Source organism: Aethina tumida, chromosome 1 (assembly GCF_024364675.1).
Source record: "Aethina tumida isolate Nest 87 chromosome 1, icAetTumi1.1, whole genome shotgun sequence".
In the NCBI taxonomy this organism is placed as follows: domain Eukaryota; kingdom Metazoa; phylum Arthropoda; class Insecta; order Coleoptera; family Nitidulidae; genus Aethina; species Aethina tumida.
In genome coordinates this window covers 9,266,095-9,285,782 of record NC_065435.1, presented here as the reverse complement: position 1 = coordinate 9,285,782, position 19,688 = coordinate 9,266,095, and the positions used below count along the sequence as shown (strand labels likewise).

The 19,688-nt window shown below is 27.1% G+C and overlaps 1 protein-coding gene across 5 annotated transcripts; it reads left to right on the top strand.

Moving 5' to 3' along the window:
- Positions 1-1,691: 1,691 nt before the first annotated feature.
- LOC109596350 (facilitated trehalose transporter Tret1-like) lies at positions 1,692-18,014 on the top strand. Of its 5 annotated transcripts, none has more exons than XM_049970388.1 (4): positions 1,692-1,853; positions 11,762-12,034; positions 15,398-15,511; positions 16,651-18,014. In XM_049970388.1, exons 1-4 carry the CDS (start codon positions 1,707-1,709, stop codon positions 17,905-17,907), a joined length of 1,791 nt encoding a protein of 596 aa, XP_049826345.1. In that variant the 5' UTR covers positions 1,692-1,706; the 3' UTR covers positions 17,908-18,014. The 5 variants fall into 5 exon arrangements, with proteins under 5 accessions (XP_049826345.1, XP_049826347.1, XP_049826346.1 ...); XM_049970390.1 differs by lacking the exon at positions 1,692-1,853 and adding an exon at positions 1,985-2,067; XM_049970389.1 differs by lacking the exon at positions 1,692-1,853 and adding an exon at positions 6,559-6,828.
- The last annotated feature ends 1,674 nt before the right edge of the window (positions 18,015-19,688 follow it).

Genomic DNA, 19,688 nt, shown 5'->3' with positions numbered 1-19,688 from the left:
GGAAATATGATATAATTAATGTTGGTTTGCAGTTAATACTTTTATTTTGGAAGTTGTTTTATTACTAATTAAATAAAGTAATTGAATATTTGTACATAAAGTCTATAGGAATAAAAATGTTTACATCTCAAGCATCTAAGTATTATCATAAGTTTTCTATTTAGGTATCGTTTATTTGACAATAAAATACTTAATAAATACTGTTCTCAGCTTTTATTTTGGAAATTGCTTCATTAAGTCTTTGAAAATTTATACATACAATCAATAGAACAAAAATATTCTCATTTCAAACATTTACTGTTATATTATCTAAATATATATATATATTAATAAATGTTATTGAAATATTAAAATGTTCAGGAATATTTTAATAAACTTATAATAAAAAAGATTATTAAAATATTATTATTATTGCTATTATTATTATTAAAAAGTTAAGGAATAAAAATTTTAACATTTCAAGTATTTAAATATTTATTAACTATTATTATGTTATCTAAATCTCTCTTCAGTTATTGTTTATTTCTATATAAAATGATAAAGTTGATTCTCAATTATTCCTTTTTATAATTATATAAATAAATGTTACTAAAATATTAAAATGTTCATAAATATTTCAATAAACTTATAATAACAGAGATTATTATTATTATTATTAAGATCATTCATAATTATCAGTATTTGTTATGGAAATATCAAATTGGAAATAATCTATTATTTCAAAAATCTAATTATTATTATTATAAGTTTTCACTTTAGGCATTGTTTATTTGCTAATAAAATACTTAATAAATACTGGTTCTCAGTTAATACTTTTATTTTGGAAGTTGCTTTATTATTACTTAAATAAAATCATTGAAATTTTGTACATAATGTTAATAAAATAAAAATTTTCGCATTTCAAACATTTAAACATTTATTTATTATTGTGTTATCTAAATAATCTCTCTTCAGTTATTGTTTATTTGTTTATAAAATGATTAATTGATTCTCAATTATTCCTTTTTATAATTATATAAATAAATGTTACTGAAGATCACAATTTTCAGGAATATTTTAATAACCTTATAATATATTATTATTTATTATTATATATTATTATTAGTATAATAATTTGTTTTGGAAATATTCTATTATTTCAAGCATTTAATTATTATTATAAGTTTTACATTTAGGTATTGTTTATTTGTTAATAAAATACTTAATAAATACTGGTTTTCAGTTAATATTTTTACTTTGGAAGTTGCTTTATTATTAATTAAACTGTCATTGAACATTTACACATAAAATTATTAGGAATAAAAATTTTAACATTTCAACCGTATAATTAATAAATTACTTATCTTCAATTATTATTTATTTGTTTATAAAATATAATTAAAATCGTTGGACATGAGCATCCAACTATATGCTTCTGTTACACATTAGTTACTGACTGATCATTGATATGATATTCCAATTCATCTAATCGCTGAGTAGAGATTACAATTATACATATATATAATAAATGTAGTAACTGATAATCCGTCCATACAAAGTTAAGTGTGTTTTAGAGAAACAAGTCATAGTTTTTCTTTACTATTAATTTTCTTAATGAAAAATGGAATAAACCTGTGATCAGTGTTAATGTTTAGGAACATTTCATCAAACATCAAAATCAAACTTAATAAAATCGACAAACAAATAAAAAAGATTTGATTACCAAAATGTATAATGTGGGAGTTGTAAGGCAAATTTCAATGCATCGATATGATTCGTTGGAATACATTGACGGCGTCTCTTCCTCATCCGAAAACTCGTTACGAATTGTTGAAGACGAAAAGGACATATGTGATCCTGAGGACTTGAAATATGTAAGTACCAGTTTCGCTGTAAAAATTCAGTCGCCAATCTATTCGACACGACCGTTCTATTTTTGTACACATCCACAAAAACACTCAGACATTAACAAGGTAAAAAATAAAAAAACATTTGATACACGTGTATTCGTTGTTACAACGTGTAAAGTATAGACAGTAACCGGTCATGAAGTATTCCAAATTGCGTGAATCACCAATACTGAGCTACGTAAGTGTTGCATCATTAAAATTTTAGGTGATTTTTGCACATTTACCCACTTGAACGACGGTTGACCATCGCCCAGGTGATGTGCAAACATCCTCACGTGCGCCAATCTAATCTACGAGTAGATGGTTTTCACACATTGACCCAAAGCCGTAGTACCAACGACTAAGCGTCACCAACATGCAAATCGTTCCGAGAAACAATGAAATCCTTTAACCTTCCCCCGTTGTGCAACCGTGCCGAAATAGAAACGGACGTTTTACATCTAAAAATGAAACCAGTCCGCCGTGCGTGGCTGTCGGAACGGTTAAAGAGGTGTGTCATGACGTCACGTACACATCCCATCCTTCGATAGATGTTAAAAAAAAATAAACACGGTTTGTTTTATTTTGCACAATTCGATTTGGCTGTTACGTGACCATTTCGAATGGCCGTTCTCTATTTGTAAACGTTGGGTCGTTGATAGGACGTCGATTTTGATTGCTTCCAGTGGGTACTGAAGGTCGATTTTTTTCGATTTCCCGGTGGTACCCAAAAGCACGTTGACGTAGACTGTTTTTTTTTCAACACGATTTCGGATTATTTGTGTGGATTTACTGTTGTCATGGGACAAACTCCTGACCTTGGTACTTGGTGACGTAGGAAGGCTTGTCCGCACACACAGCTCTGATTGGACACCGTTCAACGCTCCCCCAGTTGTTGCCACATTCCAAGCGACGTGTACATGTGTATGCTACGTTGCTTTTACCTTTCATAACAAAAATTGCATCAGCCAACCTGAACAACGTGTGCACGTCGTACTTCTGTCCCAATAATAAAATGAAGAGGGGAAAAAAATGGTCGGTTGAAAGAATCGATTGTTCTTATCATGCCCGGTTACATAACCACGATAAAAACGACACAGAATTAACGTTTAATTGCGCCGGATTAAGGTGGATGATCAATCACCATGCGGTACCACCTATTTCGACGGCTGCGTCTAATAAAAAAATCACTAATCCATAAGGCAATATTTGTACAGACTAACGTCAGTTTTGCAAGGCTATTTTTATCCACAATACACCTAAAATAAAGTCCAGTCTGACGCATAAATGACAGGCTTTGCATAATGTTCTTGGAAATTTCCATTGCATTCAAATGGCAGGCTGTACGGGTCGGGCGTCGTACCAGTGGAAATTTCCATTCTTCGAAAGTGTCTCGCTATAAATAGTAACAATTCGTTATAAAAAAAAATAACATACACTCGTTATCTTACGGATTTCCATGTGATAAGTACGCACGTCGAAATTGCACCATCCGTACTATTCCATGGAAATGGAAAATAAAGGGTACTTTCGTTGATCCGTCATTAAATATATTAATCAGAATCGTGATAATCTTATTTTCGTCTGTACAATCGTTTTTCCAGTCGGTGGATCTGATTAATTTATTGCTGGATTAAATTATTACTAAAAGCCTCCAGCGCAAATATTTTTATTCTACTCGACTCAAAATTTAATTTTTTTTGTTTCCTGTGAATCTTGTAATCAATTTTTTTGTAAAATCAATTTGTTACTGTTTTAAATAAATGTAAAACGTCTGAGATAAACAAATATATCCTTGATAAAGTTTTAAATCATTTTTTTATTTAATTGATTCTTGATTAAATTGTAAATTATTATTTTTAATCTTCAATTTAGTATTTTTTGATATTTATTTCTGGCTTAAACTTTCGTAAATTAGGATTTAATTGATTTATTATTGTGTTGAATAATTGTAAAGTGTCTGAAATAATTTTTATTATTTTATTGACTATTTATAAAATTTTTAGTTACTTTTTCCTGCTAATTTTTAAACAAAAATAAACAAATTTACAATATTTATTAAAAATCTTAGTATTAATTTTGAGTATTTTATAATAAACCAAACAAAGTCAGTTAATAATTAACTAATTTAGTTATAAATAAATAATAAATAATTATAAATCGTCTAAATCAAATATTACTGATTTATTGACTCTTGTTAAAATTTTAAATTATTTTTTTCCTGTCAATTTTTAGGTATAAATGAGTAAAACGTAGAATAAATAAATATAAACAAATTTACTATATTTATTACAAATTTTAGTAAGTAATTTTGAATATTTAGTAATAAACCAAATAAAGTCAATAATTAACTAATTTATAACTACTTTAAATAATTGTAAATCGTCCAAGTCAAATATTATTGATTTATTGACTCTTGTTAAAATTTTAAACAATTTTTTTCACTCAACTTTTTGACATAAATGAGTAAAACGTAGAATAAATAAATATAAACAAATTTACAGTATTTATTAAAAATTTCAATTATTAATTTTAAGTATTTAGTAATAAATTAAAGAAAGTTATTAATTAATTAATTTACAACTGCTTTAAATAATTATAAATCGTCTAAGTCAAATATTATTGTTTTATTGACTCTTTTTAATATTTTAAATCATTTTTTTCATCTCAATTTTTTGACATAAGTGGGTAAAACGACGAACAAATTTATTTTATTTATTAAAAATTTTACTAATTTTGAGAATTTACTAATAAATTAAAAAAGTCAATAATTAATTAATTTATAACTGTAATAATTGTAAATCGTCCAAGTCAAATATTATAGTTTTATTGACTCTTGTTAAAATTTTAAATTATTTTTTACCTGTCAATTTTTAATAAAAAATAGTAAAACAAATAAAAATAAATAAATTTTGAGTTCAAGCTTTAATTAATTTATTGACTCTTCAGAATCTTTTCCTGTCAATTTTTCTTAAATAAATATAAATTCTTAAATAAATATAAATAAATTATTTATATTTATTAAAAATTTTGTGTATTTTTTAATATTTTTTGGGAATAAACTAAGGAAAATCAGGTTTTAAGTAATTTATAACTACTTTAAATAATTATAAATCGTATAAGTCAAATATTATTTTATTGGCCCTTAATAAAATTATAAATTATATTTTTTTGTGAATGAGTAAAACATAGAAATAGAAAATATAAATAAATTTTCTGTATTTATTAAAAAAAACTTGAGTATTTATTAATATTTTGTTAATAAACTAATTGAAATGAAGATTTAATTAATTTATTATAATGTTAAATAATTCTGAGTAGGTGTCTGAGATAAATATTATTATTTTATTGTTGATGCACTTTTAAATTATTGTTTTCATGTCAATTTTTTTAATAAAAATTAGTAAATATAAACAAATTTACTTAATAAATATTAATGATATTTTTTATATGATTTATCAATAAACGAACCACAATCAAAATTTAATTAACTTATTATTGTGTTAAATAATTATAAAGTGTATGAGATAATTTAATGAAATAAATCAATTTTATTGACTTATCTCACAAAATTAGTAAAACTTACATCAAATAAACATAAACAAATTTACTACACTGATTATTAATTAATAATCTTTGTACCTGAGTATTTTTAATTTTTTTACCTTTTTTAGTAACAAACTGATGCAAATCAATAATTAATTAGTTATCACGTTAAATAATAACTTTTTCTTGTAATTTTATAATGAAAATGAGCAAAACACTGCACTCATTAATAAACTCGATTAAACAACTTGAGCATTTTCAAATCTAATTTCGAAATAAACTAATAGAAACAATTATTCCGAATTAAAAAATACTGCAAGCTGTTAAAATGATGCACGTACGTGTCTGCAGTCACGGATTTTAATGGCACTTATTTCTGAAGAAAAAAAAACTGTTTCATTAATCTAAAAATATATTTTTTTAATTGTTTAAACACAATACAAGTAAATACGGGTGTTAACAAATAATAGTATTAGCAACAATAATTGTTTATTGATTATTATAAGTAAGTTGATTACTGTTGGAAAAAAGTTAGGCGCACGTTGATTTCAATAATTAAAAATATTCACCTACAATTAATCTATTGTATTGTTTCCCGACGATAAACATCTATTTTGTATTAGTCTTTCAATTAAATTATTAAAATATAACAATGAATTGGCAAAGGAAATTGCATTCCGAAGATATTAAATAAAATTTAAGTGATAAGATGTAATTATTCACTTTATAGTTCCTTTATTGGGTTTAGATTTGGTCTGGTGGAATATTTTTTTGGTTCCCAACTTAGGTGGACAATTGTACGTAATAAATTCGTTCAAATTGTGTTTGTTGGGCAAAAATACTTAAAAGTTGTGACTGGTTTTGTCGAAGAAAAGCAACAATTAACGTTAACACCATTGTTTTCTGTCGGCCGATAAAACAACGCTTAAATCTCCCATCAATTTATTCGTAATGCACGATGGGATTGATGGTCTTTTATTGAGCGAACGACGCGAACGTCCATCGACGTCGCACGGAAAAGACACAGTTTTAATTTTATCAAAAGGAAATTACCGTCGAATTCAAATTACGCGCGGTAAGTCCGACTATATTATATATATGAAAGAGAAATACTATAGTATAGCCCATTCGTGTGCGATTCAACATAAAGTATAGACATGAATCTCCGTTGTTGAGTCACAAAAAATTTAAGCAAAAAGTAACTGGTGCTAATTATAATTATCGTATCAACGTACGTAAGAAAAAACAGACGTTCGATTCGATTCGATTATATCCCTTAGTGTACTTAAATAAAAGTGTGCGAGTTTAAACACCACGGATTATGCCAAGGAGTGAACAGCATTACACCAGGGTTGGTCAAAGGAACCAGCAGCAATGGGGCGGCTTCGCGAACATCATCCCCTGGCCACCGAGGGTATGTACATGGTTTTTTTGTCGTTCGGCCCCGGCGGCGGTCCGCGAAAATTTCAAAATAAACGACGAGTGCGCTCTGCCGGTGAACGACGGCACTATGGCGGCGTCGCTTTCCGGATTATCCCCGGATTTCTCAGTTTTTTTAATTCGATTGATCCGTGCACCGTTTTCGGACACCTGGCCAAACGACACGGACGTTTCTAGAACGTTCCGGACGGACGGAACGGAAAGTGGCCGTCGGTCCGACGACTGTTGCGGCGTCCCCAATTCACCGAGAACCCCCCGAAACTCCTCTTAGCCAGAAAATAATAATAAATAAAATGAAAGTGGCGGGACACCGGGTTGAGTTCGGTGATGCACCGGAGACGGTCCTATTGCCAATCGACTATAAATATACGGGGCCACCCTCGAAATAGACCGCCCGTTGGGGATACGTTGAACTTGGTCGCAACGAAAATTTTGTTTTGTTTCGTTTGTTTTTTGTTTGCTTTAACGGTGCGACTAGTACCGTGCGTGTGTTTTGATAATGGCCTACGTCACGGACGTACCAAATATAAATTAATTGAAAATTATTTTCGATTGTCGGCATGTTACATCTTTCGGGTTTGTTTTAACTTAATTAAATAGCGGACGGCCTTGACATTTATTGTCGTGTCACTTTTATAACAATTCAGTTCGCACACATCGAATTAATTAAATTGTGGCGTTGCATTTTAGGAAACTTTCCACGACACCGGATTTTTAGCGGATTAACACCCCGTGACGTACCGGGGTGGTCACTAATAAATCAAACATATATCGACGTGTAAATTGCCCTAAAAGTGTTAAAAACTGGACGACGAATATTTAAAAATTGCTAATTCAATTAAGAATCCACGTTAATTGCATATCCTTCGGATTTAATTAAATTTGTAAACAATATATTTAACTATTTCAATCTACATTTATTGATTTGGCACGTGTTTTATTGACAATTTTTAATTAAGGCCAAGGAAACTAAAAAATTGGCAGGGTTAAATTAAAAATTTAATTTTTATAGTATTTTTAAGGTTGTGTAAGTTTTATTTTGACGTTGCATCAGCCATAATAATTTTGTAACAATTCATCCACTATTTGAATACAAATTACGTAAAACTTCTAAACAAAAATTATATAATTTTGAAAATAATTTTGACTAGACTCATTAAAAAAATATCAATTATCAAATACTTAATTAATTTCCTTTATTATAGACTAATTTACGAAAAAAAAACCTTAATGCAAATTTAATAACTAAATTTTAATTATGTGTATTTAACAAAATCAATCCCCACCAAAAATAGTCGAGTGGTAAATGTGACTAGCAGAGATAATTTAAATTTATGACTCTGTTAATTAGCACCAGTCGAGATACGTATGTACTGTTGTAGTTAATGATGTGAACTGTCTTAAGTTCTCTACTTTTAATTATGACATAGTCCGATGTATCACTAATAGATGGTGTTAGTTGAAAAAAAATTTTTCTCTATTATTTCTAATTATATTAGATAATTAAAAATATTTTCAATATTTATATATGATTGTAAATAATTTTATATATTATAATATGTGACGCAACAATATTTTTCTGGAACGGTTTAGACCTTGCCACAAATTAAGCTTTTGACTTAATAATAATAAATATTTAATTAATAATTTTATAAACATGTGTGGTGAAAAAAATTTGAAATCAACTAAAGGTTGTCACAAAACTTTGACTTAAAATGAGTTCAAGTATATTGATTTTAAGTCAAAACTATTTTGATTAATGATTTCTAATTAGATAATTAAAAGGATGTTATAAATAATTTTATTAACAACATTTTTCTAAAATAGATTCACCTTGCTACAAAATAAACTTTGACTTTAAATCAATCCACAAATTGTGGTACATTGATTGAAAGTCAAAATATTATCTGATTTCTAATTATGCTATATTAGATAACTAAAAAGTGTTTTAAAATTTACATATTATAAATAATTTTATAAACATATGTCGTAAAAAATTGAAATCGACTAAAGGTTGTCACAAAATAAACTTTTTTGACTTTAAATCAATTGGGGAACGTTGACTTGAAATCAAAAATATCATGATGTGTGATTTCTAATTATAATATATAAATAATTTAAAATTTACTTTTTTAAATAATTGTTTAAACATATATTATAATAAAATTTTTTGAATCGAACTGATTTTAAATCAAAAATATTTTGAATATCCTGATTTCTAAATTTAACATATTAGATAATAATTAAGATTTTTAAAAGTTAGATACTATAAACAATTTTATAAACATATGTCGTAACAACATTTTTCTGGAATAGATTATACGTTGCTATAAAATAAACTTTTTAGCTTTAAATAAATTTCAGTACATTGATTGGAAGTCAAAAATATTTTATGATATCTAATTGTAATATATTAGATAATAAATTTCTTTTATTTTAAATTAATTAGAGTATATTGAGTTGAAGTCAAAAATATCTTAATTGATTTCTAATTATAATATATTAGATAATTAAAGAGATTATTAAAATCTATTATTGTAAAAGTAAGAAAATTTTTGAAATTAATTAGACGTTATACATTGTTTTTTCATTTTAAATCAATTAAAACACATTGATTTAATGCAATTAATTAGATGTAGCTACAAAATAAACTGTTTTGACTTTAAATCGATTAGAATATTTTGATTTGAAGTAAAAAATATTTTGATTTCTGATTTCTAATCATAATATATTAACAAAAGAAAAATTTTTAAATATCCTTTTATAAATAATTATATAAACATATTTTTTAATTAAATTTCTGGAATTGATCAATTGAATAAACTTTTTTTTGACTTTAAATCAATTAGAATATATTGATTTCAAGTAAAAAAAATGTTTTAAATTCTGATTTTTGATCATAATTTATTTTTTTTTTTTAAATATTCTACTATAAATGATCGTACAAACATAATTTCTTATAAAATTTCTGGAATTGCTACAAAATAAACTTTTTTAACTTTAAATCAATTAAAATATTTTGATTTGAGGTAAAAAATTGTTTTGAATTTTGATTTATAATCATAATATATTAGTAAAATAAAGTTTTTTCAAATTTACCACTATAAATAATTGTATAAACATAATTTTTTATAAAATTTATGAAATTAATCATAGTTTGATACAAAATAAACTTTTTTGACTTTAAATCAATCAGAATACTTTTATTTGAAGTAAAAAAATGTTTTGATTTCTGATTTCTAATCATAATATATTAAAAAAATAAAGTTTTTTTTTTAATTTTCTGCTATAAATAATTGTACAAACATAATTTTTTATAAAATTATTATATATATTATAAACTTTTTTGACTTTAAATCAATTAAAATACTTTGATTTGCAGTAAAAAAGTTTTTTAATTTCTAATTTCTAATCACAATATATTAGAAAATATTTTTTTTTAAAATTCACTACTTCACTACTTTTTATAAAATTTGTGGAAATGATCAGATGTTACTACAAAATAAACTTTCTTGACTTTAAATCATTTAGAATACTTTAATTTGAATTAAAAAAAGTTTTGAATTCTGATTTATAATTATATTAGAAAAATAGAGTTTTTTTAAATTTACTATTTATTATAAATAATTGTACAAACAATTTTTTATAAAATTTCTGGAATTGATCAGACGTTGCTACAAAATAAACTTTTGTGACTTAAAATCAATTAAAAACATTGATTTGAAGGAAAAATGTCTTGATTTCTTATTTCTAATTATAATATATCAAAAAATTAAAAAGGATTTAAAAAATTTACTTCTATAAATGATTGTGTAGTCGATTAGACGTTGCTACAATGTAAAAATCTTTATTTCTATCTACAATTAATTAAAGAAACTTTACATATTATAAAACTTTTTGCTAAAAAAATCTTTCATTTTTTTTTTTTTTGATTTTACATGAATTAAAAGAGTACAATGATTCATAGTCAAAAATATCTTTTATTGCAGTGCAAACGCGTGGTGTGTGTGGGTATATTTTTAAAACGCATCACATTTGAATCGCGTGAAAAAATCTATTAAAAACAAATACTTTATAAAATAGATTTTGGCATGAACATATTTATTATGACATCCCACATAACAATATTATTTACGAATTGTAGTACATCGAAGTAGTAACATCGAATAATAATAATAATATAATAATTCATTAAATGATGGATAAACCAGTTGCAATTAATTAATTATGCAAATGTCCCGTGATTATTTTCAACAATAAAGTTACCAAATCACTTGATCCAAATAACGTTGAAAAACCCAGACGACCGTCTTCGATTCATTACCAGATAAAACCAAAAATAAGAACGTTTCAACTGACGTAGAATCCTTCATTATTTATTAAACACAGAAAATAAATCAATTTAGTGTGTATAGATAAATTGTTGACAAGCACAGGATCGTAATTGGCTAAATAGGAAATTAAATGTGTTCGGACGGTTTTTCTACAGCACGATAAACCGTAATCAGTTCATTGAGGATATTAATATACGAAAACCTTGTTTATGCAAATCGGGCCTTTGACTAATGCCACCTTATCTATGTAATTTTGGGGACTTTGAAACCGAAAATGAATTTTTAATTTATTTACACCCCAAGGAACAAACAATTTTTACGTATGTCCACATATTTTTCTTGCCCAATTCCTGATGCGATAACGGTTTGCGTAAATAGTGATTTTTTCCTGCAACCACACAAAGTGGCCGGAATGTAATAAATGTGCCAATGCTAGTCCGATTCAAGAATGAACTCGTTCTACATGTGATTTTATCGTGTTATTGGCATGAGTTTCTCGATACTTAAGTAAACTTATTTATTGTTTGAATGACCTAAGGTCAAAATTTATCATAATCTATTTAATATTTACAGAATGGACAACACCAAAGATTGCAGACCGAAAGTCCGAGTCTCTCCGCCTGTACAACAGCAACGAACCTGTCGACGCTGGACCTACAGTCATCATCCACTTTAAACAAACAAATATTGAGGAACAACAACAGAAGGATGCTGGAGGACAACTTGAGGAACCAGGTGCCGGAGATCGAGCCCCTGAACGCCAAAAAGGATGAGCAGCAGGAGATCACGATCCCCGAGGAAGTGACAAAGACTGAAAAATTCAAAATAAGCCAGGCAAAGACGCAGGTAACAGACCATTTCAGCTTTTCCCCCGTTGCAAGAGTGCATTCTGCTCCGTGGAAAACAATGCGTAGGACGGAGGTGCACTACGTGCATTATTTGAAGCAATCAATACGCTTTTTTATGGCTGGACATTATTTTTCGCGATTAAAAACTATGTAGATTACTTCATTTTATTGGTTTTAGCAAAACCAACATTCGTTCGTTGGTTGCCCATTAGGCCTGACGTGCGGCTCCGGTTTTTCTTTTATCATTTTCTTGAGTTTCGGGAACGGGTAATTGTCGTTGAGGTGGGGAAAGGCTGTATAAATACCGATCATCCGTAAAGAAAAATAGTGTTTTTGTAAAATCGATCTAAAGTGTTAAAGTTAAATATGAAGGTTTTATTGAGAAGAGACACACACGTGTCGATCACAATACCGCAGTCGCAACCTAAGGCGAAATGCACCATGTCACAGGTAAACATTTGATGTATCAAAACACCAAAAACGATATAATTGGAATTTCTAATTACTTAATTAGTGACTAAATGATGACAATTTATGTTCTTATTATCGGGCACATTAATTGATGACGGTTGTGCCATGAAAAACAAATTCAACGAGTTATCAATTTTTCGAAATTGTGGACTTATCTATGTAAAAATTTCTGGAAAAGCATCCGAATTCCATAAATAACTCAGGAATTATTAAAAACTAAACCTAGGATTATAAAACGAGTTTTTTATTCATAAGTATTAACGTCCGATTAAAAAAATATTTTCACAAATAACTTTATTTATGTATTTAAAAATATTCAAATTAACGATTTTGATAAGAGCAATAACACACCACATGTATAACATGTTAGTTTTCGTCCAGTTTTGTTGTAATATATAAATGATGATTTTTTTTTGAAAATGTGTTACTTAATAGGGGTCTATTAATTTATCTTAATTACACTTTAATGTTCATTGTCACTTATATAAAAAGCCAATTAGTAATTAGTCAGAAAATATCTAAAACCGTCTTCATAAGAATTTACACACTTGTCAAAGATTCCTTAATATTTAATAATAGTCTGTTTGATAACTAATTTTTGTTTCTAAAAATACTTAAAAAATAATATTTTTGTTAATTGTTGAATTTTTTTACCAACTGTTTATTTTACATACAATTTTCTGCTAAATGAATAACCACTATATATTTTAAATTTCAAAATATTTATTCAAAAAACCCAAATTCTATTAAAAAAAATCTTAGTTAATTAATTTTAATTGGCACTTTTTATTTATTAACATAAAAATTCTCTAAAAATAACATTTTTATCTTAGTAAATAATATTTTTTGTTTTTATTTAAACTTTTCTTATTCTAAATATATTATAAACTAAAAAATCCTGAGTGAAGAAATATTTTATTTATTAATTTTAATCAGTTTTTGAGTTTATGTGTGTTTATTTTTTATTATTCTTTTTTTATTTATTAAAATAAAAATTCATAAAAAATAATATTTTTATCACAGAACATAATAATATTTTTGTTTTATAAAACGTTTTTTTTTCTTGTAAATATATTACAAACAACAAAAATTTCCGGTTAAAAAATATCTTATTTATTAATTTTAATAGTATTTTTTGTCTTATAAAACGTTTTTTCTTGTAAATAAATTATAAACTAAAAAATCCTCAGTTAAAAAATATTTTATTCATTAATTTTAAGTTATTGAATTTTTGGGGACATATGTTAATTTTTTATAAATTTTTTTATTTATTAAAATAAAAATTCACAAAAAATAACATTTTTATAGCAGTAAATAATAATATTTTTGTTTTATAGAATGTTTTTTCTTGTAAATAAATTATAAACTAAAAAATCCAGAGTTAAAAAACATTTTATTTATTAATTTTAAATGAGTTATTGAATTTACAAAAAATAACATTTTTATTCCAGTAAATAATAATATTTTTGTTTTATAGAACGTTTTTTCTTCGAAATATATTATTAAACTAAAAAATACTCGGTTAAAAAAATACTTTATTTATTAATTTTACTCTGTTATTGAATTTTTGGTGTTGTGTATTTATTTTTTATAAATTTTTTTATTTATTAAAACAAAAATTCATAAAAAATAACATTTTTATGCAAATAAATAATATTTTTTGTTTCATAAAAAGTTTTTTCTTCCAAACATATTATAAACTAAATAATCTTCAGTTAAAAAATATTTTATTTATTAATTTTAAATGAGTTATTGAATTTTTGGTGATGTGATAATTGTTTATAGAGTTTTTTATTTATTAAAACAAAAATTCATAAGATATAATATTTTTATCCAAGTAAATAATAATAGTTTTTTGTTTTATAAAACGTTTTTTCCTCCACATATATTATAAACTAAAAAAAACTGTGTTAAAAAATAATATATTTATTGATTTTGAGCAGTTTATTGAATTTTTGTCATGTATTTTCATTTTAATTAATTATTAAAAAAATTCACAAAAAGTAACATTTCTTATCTTGTTTTTTCTGAATATGTTAAAAATTAAAATAAACCTCAGTTAAAAAATAATATGTTTGAATTATTGAACTTTTGTATAATATCATGTGATTTTTTATTCAATTTTGAAGTAAATATACTTATTATATTATTTTTTTAATGTTAATTTACTACATGAAAATAATATGTACACAAAAATATACATAATTGTCGATAAAAAAATGAGCCATTAAAATTTAGTTTAACAAAACAAACCTCGTATTTTCGATAGACGAATGTCCTTCCATCGATCAAAATAAAAATGCAAAAACACACAAAACGGAAACAGAAGACAGAGGTCTTTACCTTCGCCTAGAATAAGGCCATATGCCACTTAAAGTAAATGGTGTACAATGGAACGTAAATCGTGTGTCTTAAAATAAAACCCAACTCCTTTACATTCATAGAAATAATTAATAAAAAACATATTAACCAAATCGTAATGACGTCGAATCGCAATTGGCACGATTTTATTGAGAAACAATGAACAAAAACAAAATCACATTGAGCCGCATAAAGTCCTGTGAGCATAGAGTGGGGAATGAGCCGTTTATAAAGACACAACCCACTTAAACAAACAATATAGTCCGATCGTAAAACGGCCCGTTTAGCGTTTGTTTAAATACCATTCAATTAAACGACAAGTGACAAAGTGTTGTTGAGTTCGCTGTGAAGTTAAAAAAAATTTCGTACAATGAAAGTTCTTGTAAGAGCCGACACTCACGTGACTTTTTCAATACCGGAGTCAGATCCTAAGGCAAAATGCACTCTTTCGCAGGTATATAAAGGTGGTCCTTGCCAAAAAATCATTTATTAATCTATCGGTAGTCTAATATATATGGTTCCTTTGCAGCTATTGGCTGCCGTAGCGGTATCATGGGTTTCAATGATCATTGGATACTCGTCTGCCTACACAGCGCCGGCAGAACAATCGTTAGAAGATGACTTCAAGCTCAGTAGTGAATCGGTAAGTCCGCAACATTTTGTTTATTACATAAAAATCATTTAGTTTCATCATTTGATTTATGCGAATTTTTTGCTATGTGTTTAGCTTTCACGCATTTTAATTAAAAACAACTTTTCTTTTTTAACTTTAACCGACCAATTTTAGTTTGATGGCATTTATTAGTTTTGACAAAATCAATTTAATGTTTCAGTGATCATTTTTATTATGTATAAAATAATAAGTGGTAAAATGACTTAAGTCAAAGTTGATGTTTTTGATACATTACTTGCTTATTAATGGTTTAATCAACATCATTTTTCACTCACAGTGCTGTACTGCCAACGTCACATTAGCAATTTAATTTTAATTGAATTTTTCTTAACAAGACTAAATAAACAAAGTTTTCAAATAATAACCACAACGTTTTTTGTTAACTTCAACCAGTTTGCTCATAATTAACATCAGATCCACCAAAAACAGTCCTAAAATTAAACAAATTTTTCTGTGAATGTCTGAAATAAATTTAATATTTTTAAATATTCATAAATATTTTAAGACTGCACACAGATATATGTAATATTCCATCAAAACGTTACAGACCTTCACTAACAGTTCATTAAAAATTCATAAGCTGAAATACTATTGAATATCAATTTAAATATTTTCAATTGCCAGTTATAATTCACTCCAAAGCCTTAAAACGTTAAGTGTGTTTATTAATCCAAGCATGAATTTGTGGTCCAGTCTGTTAATTTGTATCATCATTGGTTTAATTTAAGATTCGTCTCAAGTTAAAGACGATTACTTAATACAGTAATAATTTACTACAGTTGTTGATCAGTTTTGAATACAATGTGTGGGTTTTCCTTATATAATCGTAATTATCTCGTTTGAATGATTTTTCCTCTCATCTCAGTCAATTAACTACTTTTATATTGTCTTGCTAATTCATAAAATTTCATTAAGTATCCTTGATATATTAAAATATTCGCCAATGTAATTTATTGTTTAACCTTGTCATGATGAAAAGTAAATAAAATCCCCATCAAAATCGGTAGTAAAAATTTATTGGAACTGGTTTTGTTGGTATCTAATTCCTATCGACCATAATTAAAGCAACTTCAATGACAATTAATGGCATAATCGTTTTTTAATTGCAGATGACATGGGTGGTGAGTCTTATGCCCTTGGGAGCGTTGGTTGGTGGCATTTTCGGAGGAACCTTCATAGAATACATTGGCAGGAAATGGACACTGTTGGTGACGAACGTGCTGTTCCTCACCGCCTGGACGCTGATGTATCTGGCCCAAAATCAGTACTATCTGTGCATTGGACGAGCCATCATTGGATTTGCGGTGGGAATAGCCTCTCTGACCCTCCCCGTTTATCTTGCCGAGACGATCCAGCCTGAGGTACGTGGCACCTTGGGTCTGCTGCCAACGGCCTTTGGTAACATTGGCATCTTGGTGTGCTACCTCTTCGGCACCATCTACACGTGGAGCGAGCTGGCTTTGGTCGGGATCATTCTGTCCGTTCCGTTTATGGTCCTGTTCATTTGGCTCATACCGGAAACGCCCAGGTGGTTCATCTCCAAAGGCAAAGAGGAGAAATCCAAGGACGCCCTCAGGTGGCTGAGGGGATCCGACGCCAACATCGACAAGGAATTCAACGAGCTGGCCGAAAACCAAAAACAATCCGAAGAAAATTTCAATGTCAAAGACCTGTTCACCAAGAACAACTTGAAATTAATCCTAATTGTCCTTGGCCTTATGTTCTTCCAACAAATGAGCGGCATAAACGCCGTCATATTTTACACCACGAACATCTTCAAAACAGCCGGATCCACGTTAGACAACAGCCTGTGCACGACCATCGTCGGTGTGGTTAACTTCGTGTCAACCTTCATTGCCGCCGTTTTGATCGACAAATTAGGAAGAAAAATACTACTGTACATTTCCAGCGTTGCCATGATCATCTCGCTCGCAGTTCTCGGGGCTTACTTCTATTTGAAACGCGAAAACTATGACGTGAGCACATTCGGGTGGTTACCGCTCGCAGTATTCATAATCTATGTACTTGGATTCTCTCTCGGTTTTGGACCAATTCCATGGCTGATGATGGGCGAGATCCTTCCGGCTAAGATCAGAGGACCGGCCGCCTCCATTGCCACCGGCTTCAATTGGCTGTGCACTTTTGTCGTCACTAAAACCTTCCTGTTAATCATCGATGGTATCGGTCAACACGGTACTTTCTGGTTGTACGGTACTGTGGTGGCTGTGGCCTTGGTGTTCACAATAATTTGCGTGCCAGAAACTAGAGGCCAAAGTTTACAAGATATTGAAAAGAAATTGGCTGGTATTAAAGTGAGGAGGATGAGTTCAGTGGCAAACATGAAACCCATGCCTTCATCGTTTTAATACCAACCTAGAATCTCAAGTGTACATATTTATTTATTAATTGTAAGAAATTCCGATATTTTTTATATATGTGATATAGTAGAGATAATAAATATTATATATTTTAACTATGCTTTTTATTAAGCCCAAAATTTATTTATTAACGAATACATATTGTATAACAATTGTAATTAATATTTAAATTATGATGTTTTTTAATTGGCACTCCATACATCCACAATTTATTTTAAATTATTATATTATTAATGAATTTTATACATATATGTTCTTGTTAAACTTTCTTAGTAAAAATTTTTTTTATAATAATGTGATATCTATGTAGTGAAAATAAATATTATATATTTCAACTTTGTTTTTTACTTTTTAAGCCCCTAATAAATTAATATTATATTATTAATAAATTTAATTAATAATGTTCTCAAAGATTATTTGGCTTTAAGATTATAAAAAATGTTTCATTTTTCATAAACTATAAATATAATGAATTTTATACATATATGTTCTTGTTAAACTTTCTTAGTAAAATATTTTTTTATAAAAATGTGATATCTATCTAGTGAAAATAAATATATTTTATTAAGAAATGTATATTGTATCATTTAACTATCTTTATATACATTCACGATTTTTTTAATTTATTAAATTATTAATAAATTTAATTAATATATAATGTTCTCGTCAAATTTATTTTTTGGTGATGGTTTGATGGTAAAGCCATCAAAGATTATTTGATTTTAAAATTATAAAAAATGTTTAATTTATCATGAATTATAAATATAATGTTTTTTGAAAATATTAAGTATTAGAGATTATCTCAAATTATTTAATCAAATACTTCTGAATTTTTATTTGAAAATATTTCTATAACGTTCATAGCAGTGTTATCTAACATTTTATGTAAAAATTAACAAACTTGATATTAAACGTCCTGTAAAAATATTATAGTTACAGTGCCATCTGGTATTAAATTTAGAAAGTAACTGAATATATTATTAAGAGACAATAGATGGCGGCACTAGAAACAAAGAATTCTTATAAATATTTAAATATTGCCTTATATTTACGAATTGTACTTTTTTATATTTACTACTAATTTATATTTTCATATTAAAACAGATTAAAGTACTCGGCGGTACTGTGCCTTGAATCCATAAAAAATACATGAACTATACAAATATTATTAAATGTTGATAATAGATGGCACCCGCAAAATCAAATATCCAAATACTTTAAATAATCTAGTACTTCTATGTGCTAATACTGGAAAAATAATACTTTCTTGTATTTACAACAAATTCAAATTTTTAGACCTATACAGCTTCAACTATACACCTATTTACAGATCTATAGTATGACAAAATAATGTACTTTGTGGTAGTACTGTGTTGGGTTCAAAAACTACATTATAAAAGATGGAATATTTATTAAATAAATTATAAAAATACAGATGTATATGAATCTAATTATTGAGGATTGATAATAGATGGCAACAACAAAATCAAACACTCAAATACTTTAATTAAATACTCCAGTACTTCTATATGTACTTGTAAATAATACTTAGACTACTTAGAATGAATTGAAATTCGTAAATACGTGCAGCTTTAACTATACACCTATTTACAGGTGTTCAGTATGACAGAATAAAGTACTCTGTGGTACTATTGTGTTGTGTTCAAAAAATACACTATAAAATATGGAATAAATTATAAAAATACAGATATAAACGAATCTAATTATTTAGAATTGACAATATATAGCATCAACAAAATCAAATACTC